At 59.9% G+C, this 18182-nt stretch overlaps 1 protein-coding gene across 2 annotated transcripts in view; it reads right to left on the bottom strand.

Moving 5' to 3' along the window:
- Window positions 1-12360, bottom strand: part of MXRA7 (matrix remodeling associated 7) — a 34403-nt gene extending 22043 nt beyond the window's left edge. The window contains exon 1 of one of the 2 annotated variants that reach the window (XM_067308551.1): window positions 11854-12360. In XM_067308551.1, the coding sequence (XP_067164652.1) occupies window positions 11854-12351 (498 nt within the window). In that variant the 5' untranslated portion in view covers window positions 12352-12360. The remainder of the gene's footprint in view (window positions 1-11853) is intronic. The other variant, XM_067308553.1, reaches the window with a different exon arrangement.
- Between the last annotated feature and the right edge of the window lie 5822 nt (window positions 12361-18182).

Here is an 18182-nt window from a genome sequence, read left to right as displayed (position 1 = left end):
GGCGCCGCGCCAAGTTAAGCCGTGCCTGGCCAGGGCCCGAGGTCCCAGCTGGGCAGAGAGGCGGCCAGACTGGAGCTTTCCAGGCGAGGGCTGGTCACTCTTTCCCTGCCTCTTCCAGGGAAGAGGGCAAAAGGATGCTCGCTAGCGAGCAACGTTCGTTCGTCTGCTTTCTTCTGGCAGGTCGGTGGTGGCTTTTTGGCCTGGCTGGGGCCTGAGCTAGCCTCTTCCCTGAGGACTTCTCTGGGGGCCTGTCTCTCCATCGACCCTTAGCATCAGGGAAGGCCTGTGAACTGCAAGTAACCTCCCCATACTAAAGGGGAAATTAAAGTTTTTAAGAAGTACCCTGCTAGTTTAGGGCCGAGCGAGACCAGCCGTACGGGCTCGGAGCAGACTGCCCAGCCCAATGTCTTCACGCGGCTCCCGGGCAGACGCATGTGTCGCTGAAGGGACCGTCCACGGAAAATAGGGAGGCAAGGCTCCTGGCAAGGCAAAGTCTTGTCCCACCAGCCCCAGCTCGCCCGCTCCTCCGGGCCGGGCACCCGCTGCGCTGCCTGGTGTCTCCAGGCGCCCCGAGCACCCGCCAGCCCTCGGAGCCTCGGCCCCTTGCCCACGCGCTCGGCAGCATCCGCCGCCCAGCCTGCGCCAGGCGCCCCGCGGGCGCGAGCACGTACGCGCTCGTGTCACGAAGGGCCGTCCCAGTGCCCGTGCCCACAGGGCTGGGTTTAAAGTCGTTTCCTCCCTCGGGGCCCTTGAGCACCACAAATAGCATCCAGAGCCCAAGAGGCCGATTTCAGGCACGGTGCGGGCGCAGAAGGACCCAGGCGAGGGAAGGTGCCGCCCAGGGCTGCGAGCCGCAGGCAGCTCTGCCGCGTGCGCCGGCCGGATGGGGACGGCCCGTCACAGCGCTAGCGACAGGCAGGTCCCCAGCAAAAGCCACCTTGCGGCCGCGGTCCAAGCTGCTGCTCCGAAGCCCCGGAGGGCTGGACCATCGCAGGAAAATAAAGCCATCAGAAAGCGGTGGAGAAGGGGATGGTTTGGCTTTAAAACAGACTGCTCTGCCTCTGTTTTTCCACAGTTTCCTTGTGAGACACGTCCGGTGCTTTTGGGCCCTCACTGCTGCTCCAGGAATTGCGTGTGCTCCATGTGCTGACATCAGGTTTCCCCTTAGGGAAAAGAGGGCAGAGCTCCTGCCTCCGGCCCCGTCCCCTCCTCTGCACCTCGGCCACGGGCGGTCGGGCAGCGCGGGCTCTCCCACGGCCCGGCTGATCTTCGGAGCAGAGGCGGCAGCAGCAATTAAACGACACCCTTTTATTTTTAAACGCAAAGCAAGTTTGGAAACGTCTGGGGTTGCCTCCTACAAGCTACGACAAGCTTTATCGAGCCCAGATTCCTTCCGCTCGCAGGACGCGCGGAGGAAAGCCACGGAGACGGCAAGCAGGGAGAGCAAAGACCGCCACGGTCTCGGAGATAAGGCAGGCGCTGGCGGCAAGGCCCCCGCGGACGTGCCTCCCTCCTTCCTTCCCTCCCTCCCGCCGAGCCGAGCACCTGGCAAAGCCCCGCGCGGGACGGGGGGAAGGAGCGCGGCGTCGCGGGAGGCGGCAGAAGCCGGGGGGAAGGAGGCCCAAAGGAAACCAAGGCGAGCGGGCGGACGGGCCGGCTGCTCGGAGGAGCTGGCGCAGCCCGAGCCGGACCCCGTGCAGGGCCGCGCGCGGCGTTTTGGGCACCCGGCTTCGTGCAAACAGCCGGCACCGCGGCACGCAGCCCGGAACCCAGAACTAGGTTAGTTTGTCATCAGCGAGGAATGCGCATTATTCACAGCCATTTGGCTGCTTTTTCGCTCGCGGGCTCGCGCGGCCCATGGGGAGACCCAGCCCTCCCGCACAGGAGGGACCTTTGCGGCCCGTTCCCTGCCTGGGCGTTTGGAGCCGAGCGGGTCGGGGCATTTAACGGCGGAAGCAAGTAGAGAACGTGGGTGCTGTCTTTTTCCAGCAGCTTCACCCACTCGGCATGGGAACCGTCCCAGCTTGGCACCATCCCGCCTCCCAGACGCCACCTCGGCAGCGCCAAAACCCCACGGGATTCACGGGATGAGCCCCAGCGGGGACCCTGCCCCAAGGGGCCTCGTGCCGGGTCTGCGGGGCCGCTGCGGGGCCGGGGAGTCTCCGTGCCGAGACCGGAGGAGCACCCAGCAGGGAGGACTCCCAAACCCCCGAGGAAGGAGGGCACCTCAGCTCCAACCCGGAGGAAGAAACATTTGATCGGAGCAGAGAGAGCGCGAGTCGCTGCGCCCCGGGCGGTGGGGAGATGCTGATTTATCCCCACTGAAGGCAGCCCAGTAGATCTCCATGCTGCCCGAAAAATAACACGTCTCGCCAGGCTGATGTACAAGCCTCGGGCAACTCGCTGCTCTGCGCCTGGATGGAGAAGACAGCCGTCAGCCGTCTCCGCACCGCCGCCAAGAGCCATCCCCAGGCTGCCGAAACGTCACCAAACTCATTGGACCCCCAACACGAGCAAGGCATTACACATCTCAGAGGCAAATCCTCCTACGGGGCCAGCAGCCGCCTCTTGCCCCGACACCCGAGCTGCCCTCCACTCCGCATGCCAAGCCGCAACGCCGCTCTTCGAGCGAGGAACGCCAAACAGAGACCTGAAACGCTCGTGACTCAAGCTAGGCTGTGGGCATCCGCGTAGCACAGAGCTGCTCCCCTCCGTGCACACATGCCGGGGCCGGGACGCTCGTGAGGAGCCGGCGGAGGCGAAGGAAGGCGTCTCGCCCGCCACCAGGCTCGGCCGCCCGGGTTTGCCGGCAGGGCCGGAGGCAGCTCCCCGGGACGCTGATGCAGCAGATCTAGGCTGGCAGCAGGAGGCAGGGGCAGAGGCGAGGAAAGGCACGGAGACACTCGGTCCCTTAACATGTGCTCTGCTAGCTGCCTTCTCCATCGCGGCCACCCTCTGCAGGATCGCATCTCCTTGAAACCCCCTCTCCCCCCTGCTCCGGCCCCGGCGCCGCGCTAGCCTGTTTTCTCGGCCCCACGTCAGCTTTGAAAGCAGCATCGCCTCGACGCCCGTGCAAAGCTCTCCTTCCGCCGCCCTCTCCCCAGCCCGAACGCTTCTCTCGGCTGAACCTTTCCCCGGGCCGTGCCAGGCCGGTGTCCGCGGAGGAGGATCCGCGTGGGCAGGGGCCGGGTACATCGCGTCCAGCTGGCCTCGGCGCAAAATAGCAAAGCAGGGGTGGGAGCAGCCTGCCGGCAGGCTTGCAAAACAGTCGGCAGGGACAAAAACCACGCACGCACACACGTACGCACAGCCCGGCTGTGCCCTCCACCCCTTCCAGCCAGCGCAGAGCCGTCCCAGCCTCCCCGGGAGGAGCATCACGACACCCCCAGGGACCTCGCCCCAAATTTCAGGGCCGGCTCCTGAGTCGCGCCTTAGCGGGTGGGCGCCGCTGTGCTGGTTCCCCTCTTAGCCACGGGGCTGCCGCGGCCGAGAGCGCTGCCCCCAGCCCGGGGCTGCCGGACCACGGCCGAGGCCTGGCGATGCTCTGGAGGGCAGGGCAGGCGCCCGCCGGCTGCAGCTCATAAGCGGAAGGGGAAGGTGTCGGGGCAACGCTAGGGGACTCGACGGCCGAAGAGGGTCACAAGTTACAGGCTTGGATGCGTCTGGCAGCACCCCAGCCGTCCGCCCGCGCCAGGCGCTATAGCAAGTTTCTACTTGAAGTGCAGCCCGGAGGCGATGCAGGGAGACCGTTCCAAGCGACCTGGGGAACGTGGACCGGGTCCAGATGGCAGCACGACCCGCCGGAGAAGCGAGAACCCAAGCGTCGCCACCGCCGGCCCGTTAGCCCGCATTTCACTGCCGTTCTGCCTAAGCAAGCACCTCCGAACGAGGAAGCCTCCCGGCAGAGAGAGAGGGCAGTGAAAAGCGCTGCGGGCCGGAGGGAAGCAGCCACGTAATTATCCGGGAGCATCTGGAGGAGACTTGACACGGGCCGCCTGGGCCAGCTGTCGCAGCAAACAAAGCTCGCATTGCCGCGGCCTTCGGGAAGGGGACGCGGAAAGACAGCAGCTGCCTGGCCCCAAGGACGCGTGGGGCTGGGAACGCACCCAGCGCGTCCCTCCGCGCTCCCAGCCCGCGCCTGCTTGCAAACCCGCCGGACCCGGCTCTCTTCGCAGCAGATCCCGTGCCAGGGACGCTCACGTCTGAATAACGCCTGCTCTCCGAGGGCTTCAGAAAGCCCAGCGCGGCCGGTTACGTGCCGCAGAGGGGGAACTGATAACCAGGTTAGACAACTCACTCCAGACCGGAGCCAGCTAGGAACGAGCTCAAGAGAACGGAGTTCCCAGGGTGGCCATGAGAATGCAGTCAGCTAACACCTGCCTTGGAGTCACAGCCCTCTTTCCAAAAACAGCACCACCACCGCAGGCTCCAAATCCAACAACCTTTAATACTAACGCGACAATACATTTGTCTTATCCTTTGACAGCTCTTGGCTTTCGAGCTTAAGCATTTGTTAGATCATCAGAAATGTGGTTTTGCCCTTTCATTGCAATGGCCAACAACCGAGATGCCTATGTACTCATCTGACTGCAGCAGCTGAGGCTTAAGACAAGCAGGAGGGAGGATGAGACCCCCTGGGAAATTCCAGGCACGGGCAGCGGTGGCCACAGAGGGCCTCATTCGGTGCTGATGCCCCAAGTCACCCAGAAGAGGGGTGGCTCAGACACATAAGCTCAGACTTGGCCCTCCAAAACCCCCAACTCTTGGTTTTGTTGCCTCCACTATGGGCAACAAAGTCCTGGGACTTCGTTGCCAGCCCTAGAGGAAAGGGGCTCCGACACCCCGGCGAAGGCTCGCAGCCCTGCAGTGGGATGGCCACGTCCCCCCTTTTGCACCTCCACCAGGTTAGGAAGCCCACGGTGGCATAACAGTGAAGGAAGGTCCCCGAGGGAGCAGACGCCCGTAAGACACTTCTGTGTGTTCAAAGCCATATTGGCCCACTCGAAGCCCTACCCCAGGGCGAGGGAAGGGTTCCCAGGCAGGAAAGCCAAACTTAGCTCCCTGCTGTAAGGGACATAGGGCTCGGACTCGCCGTCGCAGTATCATCTGGTTTTCAGCTTGTTTCTGGCCGTCCAGAGCCATTTCCTCTCCGCTTCCTCCATCCCCGGGGCAAACCCCTCGGAGCGATGGGTTTCCCTTCTCAGAAGGGATATGAGGAGGCTGTCCCTCTCCTTTTCCTCGGTCAAAGGGACTGCCCTGGCGTCTGCGGACAGGATGGGGAAAAAAAACGACAGCCCCACTCCAACGCTGGGAAAAGCGAAGATCCCAGGCTGCAAAGGAGGGGGGGGAGAAAATTGTCTTGGAATAAACTCCTGGGCCCAGCACGTTGCCATTTATGGCCGCACTTTCTGATCCAAGCCTGATGCAAGACTTTGCAAGAGAGAGAGAGAATACGAAGAAGGCAGACAGACAGAGAGCGAGCCAGAAAAAGAAAAGACAGGAGGAAAAGGGGAAGGAAGAATTTTTTTTTTTTAAAAAAAAAGTTGGGCAGAGTTTAGCAAAGCGAGGCAGCTGCTATGCCGGCAGTTCCCTTTCACCCCGACCTCACCGTTGGGGCTCTCCATCCTCCCTGCGGCAAAAGCAGCAGCTGCTACAAAACAAGAGCTGCTTTTCTGCCCCGGCAGATCGTCCTCCCAACCCCAGGGAGCGGGGTGGCTGCCGAAGGACGTGCCTTTGCGTGGCGGAGGCGTTTCTCAGGCCTCCCCGAAGCTCCAGGGACCGTCTGCTCCTGCCAGTCCACCCCAAAGACCGCTGAAGAGCGGCAGGGATGAGCTGCAGTGCGGCCACGGCCCCACTGAAGCCGTGGGGCAACGCAGCCCCCAGCGAGGGTTCGGGCAGCGCTAGGTCTGATTGCAGAAACCCAGGCACGTCCTCAGCAGGGTGAGCAGTCCCGGCTTTGGGCCAAGCCCCTCTCGGCCCCCGCAGGCAGCGTCACGTCCTAGCCCAGAGCAGCACCCCAATATTGCGCGCAACCAGCTTGTCCGGCGCTTCCCCGTCTGCTAGTGCCTCTTGCAAGCCAACACCACGGATGCCAACACCAGGGCATCCCTCGCTGGGGCATCAGGACATCTCAGGCCACCAACCAAGCCTCTGAGACCCAGTGACATCCTGGAGGCCCATGCAACCCAGCCCTGGGTGGCGGCGGTCCCTGCGAAGGGGAACCTCTCGCTGGTGCCTCTGCGGGGAGCGGAGGCTTTGGTTAACCAGCATCCTGGCCCTGATGCACCTCCCAAAACTGCCGACGTTGCCGTGGTCCAACAGCGACTGGCCACCCCGCCACAGGGCACAGAGGTAGGAGCCTGGCCCTCGCGCTTCTCCTCCGGCAGTGGTCTACGTCCGTGAGGGTCAGACACCCAAGGGACTCGCCCCAGCCTGGTCTTGTCTCCAGCAGGACCAAGCAGCAGCTTGACCACCCGGACCCTGGAGCAAAGGCCTTGCGTTGCCACAAGCAGCCGCAAAGCCAAGACGCAGCCGTGCCCCGAGCCCCCCTGCACCGCGTGCCAGCGTTAGCACCGCGCTACAACACCGCGGCTCAGACGGAGGGAAGGGCAGGACACGTGCGCGCGCTCCCCGACGAGACCAGGCACGTCCTGCTTTGCTTCGCCGCTGCTTTCCGATTTGCAGCCGCTGCAAGAGGCAGCATGTTCGTGAGCGGCGCAGCCTGCGCTGGGCGAGAGCCGGAGCACATCGGAGCGGTTACAGGGATCAGCAGGAGAGCGTGCCCAGCCTCGTGTCCCGGTGACAGCGACCTGTGACAGACGCTGAGTCTGCAATGATGGCAAGCACATCGCCGCCGTCCCTCCCGAATGCTCTGCGGCGACGGGAGAGCACCTGCTCCAGCCCTGGGGCAGCGCAGCACCAGCCTGCTCGACTCCAACCCCAGCAAAGCTTGCCAGGAGCCAATTAAAGCCAGGCTAATTAGACACCGTCTCGCCTCCGGCACTGGGGAAGGCAGGCAGGAGGTAATTGAGGGCGGAGATGCCGACTTCCTAATTTGAAGGCAGCCGCCGGCTTGCTCCCTTCTGGGAGCTGGGTGACTTGGGTTTAGCTACGCGGTACGGTGAGAGACACTCGGGGCTCCCGAGAAGGGTGCTGAGGGCAGGCGGCGGGGGGAGCTCAGCCCCGGGGAGGAGGTGTCCGCGCAGGGAAGCTTTGCAGCCGAGGCAGGCGGAAGCCCCGTCGTGCCTTCGCTAGCCGGCGACAGGCAGGATTTCACGATCTTCCCTGGCTGGGCTGAGCTGGACACCCCCAAGCGCAAGGCCACCTCTGGTTGGATCTTCTGCCCAAGTTGTCCCCTTTCTCCCCACTTTTGCCCCCTTGGCCTTGCTCCAGCCGAGGCCTCGCTGGCACTGATGGGCTGGGGTTAATCCCTGGCAAATTGGCCCGTCCCAGCCTCCGGGGGAGGAAGAGAGCACTGATTTATTGCAAGCCTGCCCTGACTCACACACCGATGGCAAGTGCATGCCTCAGCCATGACTGCTGTCCCCTGGGGTCACAGAGTGGCACCAGGGGATCTGTCCCGCTCCAGGATGACACACACAACGCAGCTGCCCTGCCATGCCATGGACAGGGCCCAGCGCTGCCTGCTCGCTCTCCCCATGGCATCCCAGTGGCAGCACTGGGCCACCACCATTGAAAACCCTGCTCTGCCCCTGCCGTCTTCCATTGCTCCTTCCTCTGCATCCCTTCCTCGCTTTGTTTTGGGCTTGGTACGGAGGATATCTCCATAGGAAGGTCTCCAGAGGCTTCTCTGCCTTTGCTGAGATGTTCTCATGGAGAAGCAGTGCCTGCTGCTCTGGGCACCCGCACGGGTGCTCTGTCCTCTCCTGCCTTCGTTTCCTTCCCTGCCCGTGATAGGAAAGGACCATCTCTCCTACCCACACCACTCTCATGTGAAGATCAGGAGCCTCCGGGCAGGATGGAAGGATTAATTAAGAATTGGAATTTTCTGCCCGTTTCTTGCTGGAACCGGACTTGGCAGCTCCCAGTGGCTCTGCCGTTCCCCCACCCAACAGCTTTTGATTTCGGGAGCGCTCCGACAGAAGCGCCTCATGCGTTAACAAGCTGGGGATGGTGATGAGGACGGACCATGACGGACTAATTAACTTTTCAGCGAGGGGAGCCAGCAGAGACAAGGGGAATCGCTACCAGCGGTTAATGGAGACGGGACTGCCAGCTCCTTTCCCCTGCTTTGCCACCGACTCGTTTTACGATCCGGGGCAGGACGTTGCAATGGCCCCTTCCTCCCGGAGAGGGGCAGGGAAGCCTTGACCCACACCGATTTTAACAGTCGATTTCACGACGCAGGTTCCCTCTCCCCAAACAGGCTCCTCTTCCGGACCTGCCCCAGCAGCTCTCCCCGGCCCGCAGGTTCTCCCATTCCGATAGGGAGCAGCCGGCGGCGGCAGGAGCCGGCAGAGCCCGGGGATCTGAGCCGCGGGGCTCTCCCCCACTGCCGCTGGCTACCAAAGGAGGCTGGAAAAGTCACATCACTTTTCCCCACGGATGCGCGGGAGCGTGGCTACCTGCACTTCCACCCTGGAGGGCACGCGCTGCAGAAAAGCCTTTTGGGGAAAAGCAGAGCTCCAGGGCAGGTCCCCTCCTGTGCTTTGCCTGCGGACCAGGCACAGGCAAGGTGACAGCACCTGCCAGGCAGATTCCCAGCTCGGGGCACGCGGCTCTCCGGAAAGCCAAGCCGTAGCATTCACCAGGCACCGCACAGTCCCACCAAGGCGCTAAGGCCAAGCATCGCGTGGGCCGTAAGGGCGAGAAGGGCTGGGAGCCCACGCGGCGGCACGGAGGCAGGAGGGCAGCGCCCGAGGAAGGCGGAGGGCAGCGCAGACGTTGCCAGCTCGGGGCGCTCAGCCAGCGCGCGTTCGCCGCAGGCGCGGCGCGGGGACAGAGCGGGCCCGTCGCGGGCAGCGGGGCGCGCGGCTCCAGGCCGCCCCGAACGCGCCCCCGCTGCTCTCCCAGAGCAGGTTCATCCATCGGCATTTTGGTCGGCTGGTTAATGGCTGCAGCGAAGCGCAACCAGCCTGACGCAGTACGTGCTGGGCAGATGGGGAGGAGGGAAAGGAAAAAATTCAAGGAGAAAAGAGAGCTCTCCGAGTGCTGGACACAACCCTCTCTGCTTTCTGACGTACCAAGTCAACCAAGAAGCCCTGAGCCTGCACAGCATCCCACACCGTGCCGGAGCAGCTCAAGGGATGGGACCAGGACCCTCACGTGCCGAGTCCCATCAAGGGACCGCAGCTTGCAGCGGAGCCGAGACAAATTTGACGGGACGCATTTCAGCCGAAGCTGCCCATAAAGGTTGCTATGACCGAGCCCTTGGCCTGAGGCCAGCCCTAGAGTTCGGACGGTGCCACAGCCCGGACTCGGATCTGGGGGCACTGGGACCCCCGTACCCCCGTTGCACTCGATGTCGCACACATCTCCCCTCCTTGGACGCCCGGTTATTTAGCAGATCTCCAGCCGCGGCGCTGTAGCCACGCTCCCGCCACGAGCGGAGGGGGCAGATCTGCCCTCCACGGGTTCGGTCTTGCCGGGCCTCCTCCCAGCCCGCAAGGCGGGGAGGGCAGCTTAACTGCCGGAGGCCGGCAAGAGACGGCAAAGCCCCGGGCAGCCCCCGCCAAGCCTCCGGATGGGCAGAGGGGACGCGACGGCTCTATCAGACACGGGAGCTGCGCCCCCACCCCCCCCCCGAGGGATGTGCCCCCACCTCTCAGCCACCTCCGGACACCGCGCGATCCGGTCTCCCCCAGACCCCGAGCAGACAGAGAGGCGGTTCTCCATGGGAAGGCAGCTCCCAGGCTCCCGGTGCTGTCTAGCGGGGGGCTAAGGGTGGAGGGGAGGCAGTACGGCACCCCCCGCTCCTTCAGCCCTCTCCCTGCCCAGGGGAGCCCAAGGGCGGGGGAGAAAAGGCCAAGCAAACCCGCGGGCTGCCCCGAGCGCAGCCGCAGGCAGGGAGCAGACGGGAGCGCGAGGGGGTGCGAGCGCAGAAGGGCCCCAGATGGTGAAAGGAGCCGAGCACGTTTCCGAAGGAGGGAGGTTCGCAGCCGTGTCTGCTCGGAGACTTGGACTGAGCAGAGGAGAGGAGAAACATATTGAGACGAGAGGAGAAACACATTCCCCAGGAGGCGCGTGCCAGCGAAACAGAGGAGCCCCGGCACTCTGGGGAGCGCTGGATAAGCTCGTCTGTCTCAACGGGGTGCTGCACTTTTGCAGAAAGCGCTGGGTGCAGCGCGGGCCCCGCGGCCGCCTCGGGCCAGGCGGCCAGATTTTTTCTGAGCTAGCCTAGATAGGATCCTGCCAGCTCAGAGCCGGCCCCGGGGCTCTCCAGGTCGACAAAGACCGCTGTAGTCAGAGGCACCAATAAATCACGCTGCAAAGGGACAGATGCGGCCAGTACTTCCAGGACGCTGCAACGAGAGAGGGGGGCTGCTCTCAGGAACCGGACCCACCAGCGAAGGATCTGCCGGGACAGGAGGAGGGAGCGAACCGAAGCTCAGGTCCCGGAGGAGAAGATGGGAGATGAGGAAGAGCCAAGGTACCAGCACACGAAGGCAGACCCACATCCCCACGCCCCACGCTGGGCTCAGAGCTCGCTCGTACGCGTTACAGAGCATCAGGATACACAGGGGGCAACTCAACCCACCAGGACTCGCCCAAGGATGTCCGGCAAGTCCGCGGTGATGCTTTCCAAGACAGAGGCTGCCTGTCTGCCTGCGCGCTGCCCATCGGCCTGGATACAGGCGCCGAGGATTACAAATGCAGCTAATAATAGCCGACAGGCTGCCTGGGCCCCAGGCCTGCGCTCCTGAGCTGAAACACGCTGCCTAGAGCCCGCACATTAAGGACGCGTCTCTCCTGAATTTCTGAGCCTCCCTCCTGTTACTCGCTTCCCCCTACTGGTACAAGGGGCCGCCCTGGGAGAAAGCCACAAATGCAGCGAGTTTGCACTTCTCAGGTCGTTACTGAGCCCAGGGCGCAAGGCGTCAGCCGGATCCAGAGTCCCGTCTGAGCAGAGCGGGCTCTTTCCCCGGACTCTGGGTCAGCCTTTTATTTTTAAACAAGATCCGGTGTTGGAGGGGGATTTTCCAGGCGTTTATAGGCAGGCATCACTGCCCCCACTAACCCTCCCCAGTTCAGCCAGGGGTCAGACCGTGGGACGAGCATCGTGCCGGGGTTGCAGGCGAGGGTGAACCTCGGCCCTTCTGCCCCAGGGCGGCAAGGGGACCACGGCTGAGCCGGTGCAAGGAAAGCCCACGCTAGCGAGGGGACAGTTTGCCACAACCTACAGAAAAAGAGCGCAGACAGACGGAGGAAAAATAATCCCCCTCCCTCCACACACACACACACGCACACCCCTGGATTAGCGTTTGGGAGAAGGAGAAAACTCCCAAGCTGGATTTTCCAACACGAGAGATTCACGCATATACTATCTTCCCTTAAATCCTCGCCGTCTTATTTTTAAGATTACAGGGAGCGGGGGGGGGAAGAGGGATCGAGCGAAACGCCCCCCCCCCCCGCGGGCGAAACCCAGCTCTTGCCGAGACCGCTCGCGTTTTAGCGGAAAGCCCGGGCTGCGGCGCCCCTGCGGAGCCCACGGCGCGGTGCCGTTCGCGGGCACCGGCCCTTCTCCGCGCCCCTGCGGCGAGGGGGCGGCCGGGACGAGCGGGGATCCCGGCGGCTCCCGGGGCCGGGAAGGGGCACGGCCGCTGCAAGGGGGGGGGGGGGACGGGACGGGACGCGGCTCCCCCCGGGGAGGGGAGCGGGCAGCGCCGGCCTCACCTTGCCGTCCGCGTCCTCCTGGCGCCCGGCGTCGCGGGGCTCGGCGGGCGGCCGCGGCGGGGGGCTGCGGGGCGCCGCGGGGGGGCCCGGCTCGGCCGCGGGGGGGCCCGGCTCCTCCGCCGCCGCCTCCCGCTGCTCGGCGCCCGCCTTCGCCTCGGCGCCCGCGCCCACCTCCTCCACCGGCACCCGGCCGCCTTCGTCCTCCGGCGCCCGGGCCGGCGCCGCCTCGCCGCCGGGGCCGCCCTGGGGCTCCGGCTCGGCCGCCGCCGCTTCGCGGGGCTCCGCCGCCGCCGCCGCCGCCCGCTCCCCCTCGCCGCCCCGCAGCTTCACAAAGACCGAGGCGAGGACGAGGGCCAGGACGGTGAAGAGCAGCGGCACGGCCACGTACAGGTCCACGGCCACGTCCATGCCTGCTGCCGGCGCGGAGGGGTGCGCGGCCAGCCCGCTCGGCCTGCGGCGGGGCTGGGCAGGCTCCGGGCCCGCTTCGCCCGGCGTCATCTGCCCGGGCCCTGCCCACAGCCCCGGCCCGCCCCCCCCGCCCCCCGGGATAGGGAGCACTTCTGCCCCCCCCCCCCCCCGGGATGCACACGCATCCCCCCCCCCGGCACGCGTGCGGCTTGGGAAAGCAGGGAAGCACAAGAGGGAACAAGGAAGACCGCACTGCGAGCAGCCCGGTCCTGCCTGATGCAAGCGTCCAGCCCTGGGCAGGCTGATCTGTGCTTAGACACTGCCCGTATCCGAAAAGGCATTCCCCGAGAGTTTTGCGCGCTCATTGGAATCGTCCGTAACTGTTTAACTTGAAAAGGTCTTCTCACACTTCTGTCTTCTCTGTGCGGGTTGGGGTGTCAGCGGGCCTCTGCGTAATGCCAAACGACTACTTTGCACCTTATTAGTCCTTGGCCGGGCAGTGCAGGAGCTGGCACTGGTGCTTACTGCAAAGGAAGGCTGCTTTGCCTTGCCTTGTTAAGGAGCATCTGGCAGTGATCCTGCGCCAAGCTTCGGAGTATTCCCCCACCTTCCCTGGGAGCTGCGGTGACAGCAGCGGCATGCTCGTGCCCTGGCCACAGGGCACAACAGCAACTGCTATCGCACCACGTAAACGGGCACTGAGGATACTCGGATTGCAAGAGAGCCTCTCCCTACATGGCAAGGAGTGCCTTGCTGCTTGGGCGTTTTAAAAACGGGATGTCAAAAAGCCATCGAAAGTCAGCGGGGAGACTAACCAGGGAGTTGTCAGGATTTCCAGCCTCTTGAGATTGCTGGAAGGATTAGCCACCATTTTACAACGCGTTCTGAAATTAGAAGGCCTAAGCTATTCTCGCCAGCGTAAAACTGGCACTTAGCTTTCTCCCAACTGTGCGCAAGGGGAGCAGATGCGGGAATCTGCCCCTAAAGTTTCCCGCAGGAAAACGGCTTTGGAGATGTCTCTGTGAGCAGAGCTTTTTATCAACTGACTAAAAACAAAACACAAAGGATTAAATCCCCCAGGGCGGGAGGAAGGAAGTGAAGCCATGATCCTCACTGCAGTTTGTCTTTATCGGTAATCCTATCAAGCAGGCAATCATTAGCGTATGGATAACTGTATTCTTAGTGACAAGTGACCATGGTACTTATCCTCCCTTCTCCTGTGTAGCTTTGCATTTCATGGGCCCCGATCATCAGAGCTACTCTAGAGCTCAGCCCAAACAATCCAGAGACTGTTTAACAGAGGTTTGGTGCAGCATGTTATTCTTTTTATGATGTATTTTGGGTCCGTTTTCTTCCCTTCCTGTCCAAATCCATTCTTTAGTTTAGCAAAGCTACCAGCTTCCAAAAGTTTGACTCACTAGATGAAAGTAATGGAAAAGCATGATGCATGCAACAGTCAGGAATGCTCGTAGATATAAATAGGTCTGGAATACATCGAGACTGAAATTCTCCATCAAGCCATTTCTGGAAGACACTTCCAGGGGGTAGTGGGAGCAAAAAGCCTTTTCTGAAGGATGCATGGCCAGGTTTGTCTCACAAGACAGGATGATCTTCGATTAGAAGCTGGCACAGGCTCCGCATATGTGGTGTGTCATTATGTGTTTGGGGAGGTGGATTGGGAGTTGGCACTTAATCGGATTTGTTTGTATTTCTTCTGTTTTTAGGTAACCTTGGAATTCAGCTGACCACCTGCAGAAGCCATGAAGACGCCCTCCCAGTTCCAACACATCACTTGTTTTCTAAGATTTCCTTTCCCTTCCCCTAAGCCCTGGAAGTTGCCCACAGCTAGAGACAAAAATAGGGTGGGTGAACTCACAGGACTGAGACTTTCTCTGACTGGGTCCTTGCTCCAGGCTCAGATGGACTATCAGATTTGGGTCTAGGAGGAATTTCTTCAGGGCGAGACTGGCAGAGACTGCTACAGACTGGTCAACGGGGCCTGTTAGTAGGGCGAATTGGGGCATTTTGGCCTTACACACTGACACGCACACATTTGCGGCTGTTACAGTGCCCTTGATTACTGCCAACCAGGATATTTCCTGTTCTCTTTCTCTAGCACCGAGCATTTTCCATGGCTCTTGGTTGGCAGCCTGTTAGAGGGTTTTTGTGTGCATAAAAACACAGTGTACATGGCTTGCGCTGCTCTGCAAATTCAACAGTAAATGACCTGGAGATACCCAGCTGCAATCACAGGGCACCAGACTCAGAGCCCCTTCCAGCCCAGGGTTTTACCATCTCAAGTGGTCCCAGTGCACCAGTCCGTCCACAGCACCAGACTATCTTTGTTGGTGCTAATGGCAATACTTAACAAACCCTGTTGTAGTCATTAACCCAATGCAGAGCCTGAGCACTTCAATGTGTACCTTCCCAAGCAGGATCTGTCACCTCCTTACAATATGTGGCACTAACCCTCACAGCTTCTTCTGAGATAGGGCTCACTGAAGGGAAACCAAAGAGGAGCTACAGCCGGAGATGATCACCAGCAACTTCTGACTTTGGACCTGTAATGATTCACTATTGGGTTGCTGCAACCTTCCACCTTCCTAGGAATCATGAGAACTGCAGGGCTCAGGCATCTCTGAAAAACACCCATAGTCTAGAGAGCAACACCCGAGAGTGTCAAGGACACATTTGCAAGAACATGAACATCTGATCTGACTTAGCTAGCTTTATACAGTGACTTGGTGGCAGAATCAGCAACAAAGCTCAGCTCCCTACACCCAGACCTGAGATAATAGCTAGACTCTCCTGCAGATCTGGTTCAATGCAATGGGGATGGTCCCCCAAGCAGAATACAAATTCAGCTCAGCAGGTCCTGAACGGTACCCTCCTGTCCCCTCTGTGGTTCTCAGGAGGCAAATGGATAGATTAGACCTGCCCTGATGCAGCAGGGCTTCCATGGGAGGGACAGATATCTGTATAGTTCCTCCCATCAGCTTACTCATAAAAACATGCTGCTGTCTCTCTGAACTTCCCAGGAGATGGGAAAACCTGATCTCCAGCAGGGTGAGTGGCCCATGGAGGCTGGTGGCAACTCCCTCCTGTCTCACTGGAGAGCCAGGCTGGCTGTCGCAGGGAAGCTTGCCGCCCTCCCTACCTTCTGTCTCGACCTCCGCACAGTAACCACAGGCAAGGGGAGGCCTTGGGGCTGGGGGAAAGAGGGGAGAAGAGGCGGGTGGATAATCTGTCCTTGGGTACGACAATCTCATCCTCTTCTCAGGTTTAGACCGAAGCTCGAGTCCGGGCAGTTGTTAGGTGCGAGTCTTGCCGCAGGCAGCCCAAAGCGGATGAAGCCAAATGAGCACGCTGCCCTCTCTTGGGAGAAAAATAGCTCTACACCAGCCGCTCCGGCTGCGGCCAGGGAAAGGGCTGGTTGGGAAACAATCCACTGAAGGAGCCCGGTCCGTGGACAAAAGCTGCTTTTACACAGCCCTCAGCTACCGACCGCAGCAGGGGGAGCAAGGGGCACGGCAACAGCTGAAGAGCTTTACCAACAAAGGAGGATTCAAGAGAGCTGCAAAGACAACTGCTCCAGGAAGCGTTCCCCCGCCACGGAAAACACTGTGCCGCAAATCTCCCGACAAGAGGTATTTAGTTTGATTAGCTCCCTTCTTAGTGTTTGGCCCAGGCTGCTATGGCTACTGTCATAGTCGGGCACAGTTCCCAATCTCCTGAATATGGTGCGCTGAACAGCCGGCAGAGCTGTCACAAAAAAAGATTTACCAGGTTACTGTCTCGTCCTCTCCCCCAGCCCCAGCATATAAACTGGGCTGGCAGTAACTCTACCAAGGCTTTCTGCTTACGCAGATGCACCCCATCCTCCCAAAGCCAGAAAGACAGCTGAGGCAAGATGAGTTGCAACACCCCTCTTGCCACCACAGCCGTAATCCAAGCGAGAGCCTACAAGATCCAAGCTAGGTGGGCAGATGCGTGCTGGCTCGTGGGGAAAGCAGCAACTGCTGATTGGCACAGACCATAGCAACTTCAGACAGTGCTTGTTCCAGATGGACGATTCCGTATTCCCAAGTCCTCTAAGAACCCCTTTTCCTTCAAATAAAGCTTGAGCACAGACCAGTCCTAGAGTCTGAACTCAGATTGCTTCTGTAAGCCCCAGTCAGTGCTATTTTTTTTCTTTTTCCTCCTTCTCCTCTCGCCAAGGACAGTAATGTTCTCTATGCTTTGATGCCAAATGTCAGAAATTAGAAGCTATACCAAGGGAAAGTCTCTGTACTTACCCTGTTTTTCAGCTGACATAGACTTGTAGGTCACTAACCTGCGTGTTTGTTGTTCCTTATTTTGCCTTTTCACCCATGGCTGTGTGCTAGCTCTGATGCTCCAGTGAGCCTTAGAGAGCTGTTTAACTCGCACGAGCGGCAGAAGAATAAACACCACAAGAAGAGATTTTAGTTCACCAAGAGGTCAGAGTCAACACAAGGGAGGGGATGGATGAACCTTCCTCCCACTGAAAGGAATAATCCTACTGAACTAGCCCTCTTGTGAGAGCTCATTTTTAGACTTTTTAACCTAAGCACCCATTACTAGTCCCTGTGCTAGCTAGACCTCTGGTCTGATCCAGTATAAATGTTCCTTCATCGTGTTCAAACTCTGTTTTCCACTATAATCCCTTTGTGAGGGCAGTCTGAGGAACTGTTGATGGCTTTCAAAGTTTTGAACCAGCAGTAAGATTGGCCTTGCCCTTGAAAGCAAGCTGATACAAGCTGAAAGTCCTTCTAACAGTGAAGCAAAAGCTCCCAGACACCCGCAGCCAGTCCATTCCCGACTGCAGCAAAAAGGCTGGTGAAAGATGCAGCCCTGGGACTAAACAAGGCAGCGCTGCATCAGAACAGCGGTTCTGAAATTCTCCTCCAGCCGTAGTGACAAGACTTCCCTGCTCGCACAGTTAAGGACACGGCTGGACCTGCTGCTACTGTTCAAACCGCCCTGACGTTCCTCCCCCCGGCAGGTTGCACAATGTTCACTACAGCGACACTCCGCAGTTTCAGGTCCTTCCGTTGAACCAGAGGAAGCACAACTGTTACAGGCATCACGCACAGGTGGGAGCTGCCAGTTCTCAAACTGGAAGGGAGATGGAATGATTTCTTCTTTTAAACACATTTCCAATCAGCTCTACAGGCCTCAGCTTACATTTCACCTGAAGCAGATGTGCATGCAGGGGGGAATCTTTATGTGCCTCGAAAAAGAGATGAGATGCTGCAAGCGTATTAGTTTAATCCCAAACCAGCCTTCAAAACCATGTGGTTACTTCGTGCTGCGGTAACGCTAACGTAAGAATGTAGCATTGTTCTCTTTGTGACTTGCTTTCTAAATGGCATGAAAGAAACAGCAGTTATTTGCTTTTACATCAAACTGGAGGAAAGGAACAAGAACATCAGCAAGGGTGCTGCATACGTGATCGCAGCTCCGCATTCCCACTGATGTAACCTTGTCCTGTTAGCTCCCCAGCAGCAATTAAAACCTGAGCACGCTACCCTCCTAGTTGAAAGGAGGTATTATGTCGCAATTGTCGCAAAAAGGAACATAGGTAAATCGGAAGAATAAAAATAAGTCAGTTCCAGGTTGTAAGGCCACAGCGTCGCTGAATGAGGTACCAATAGTTCCTGCAAATTAGGAAGAATGATAGGATTATCTTAAAGCTGGGACCACACAAAAATCATCTCTGGGAATGAAAAGCAGGAGACGTTACAAAAACATTTCTACAATGGCTCTGGATTGCTTTCAGCCACCACAATTCATGTTTTCTGGCATTTGGTCTCGTTAAATGCTAAGTGCTAATGCTCCCCACAGAGCATACACCAAGAGCAGAGGTTCATTTAATAGTTGTGACTGGTTGTATCGAGCTA

The sequence above is a fragment of the Apteryx mantelli genome, chromosome 19 (genome assembly GCF_036417845.1).
Source record: "Apteryx mantelli isolate bAptMan1 chromosome 19, bAptMan1.hap1, whole genome shotgun sequence".
NCBI classification, from domain to species: Eukaryota; Metazoa; Chordata; class Aves; order Apterygiformes; family Apterygidae; genus Apteryx; species Apteryx mantelli.
Note: the sequence above shows the minus strand (reverse complement) of the source record. Positions and strands in the feature narration are given on the sequence as shown.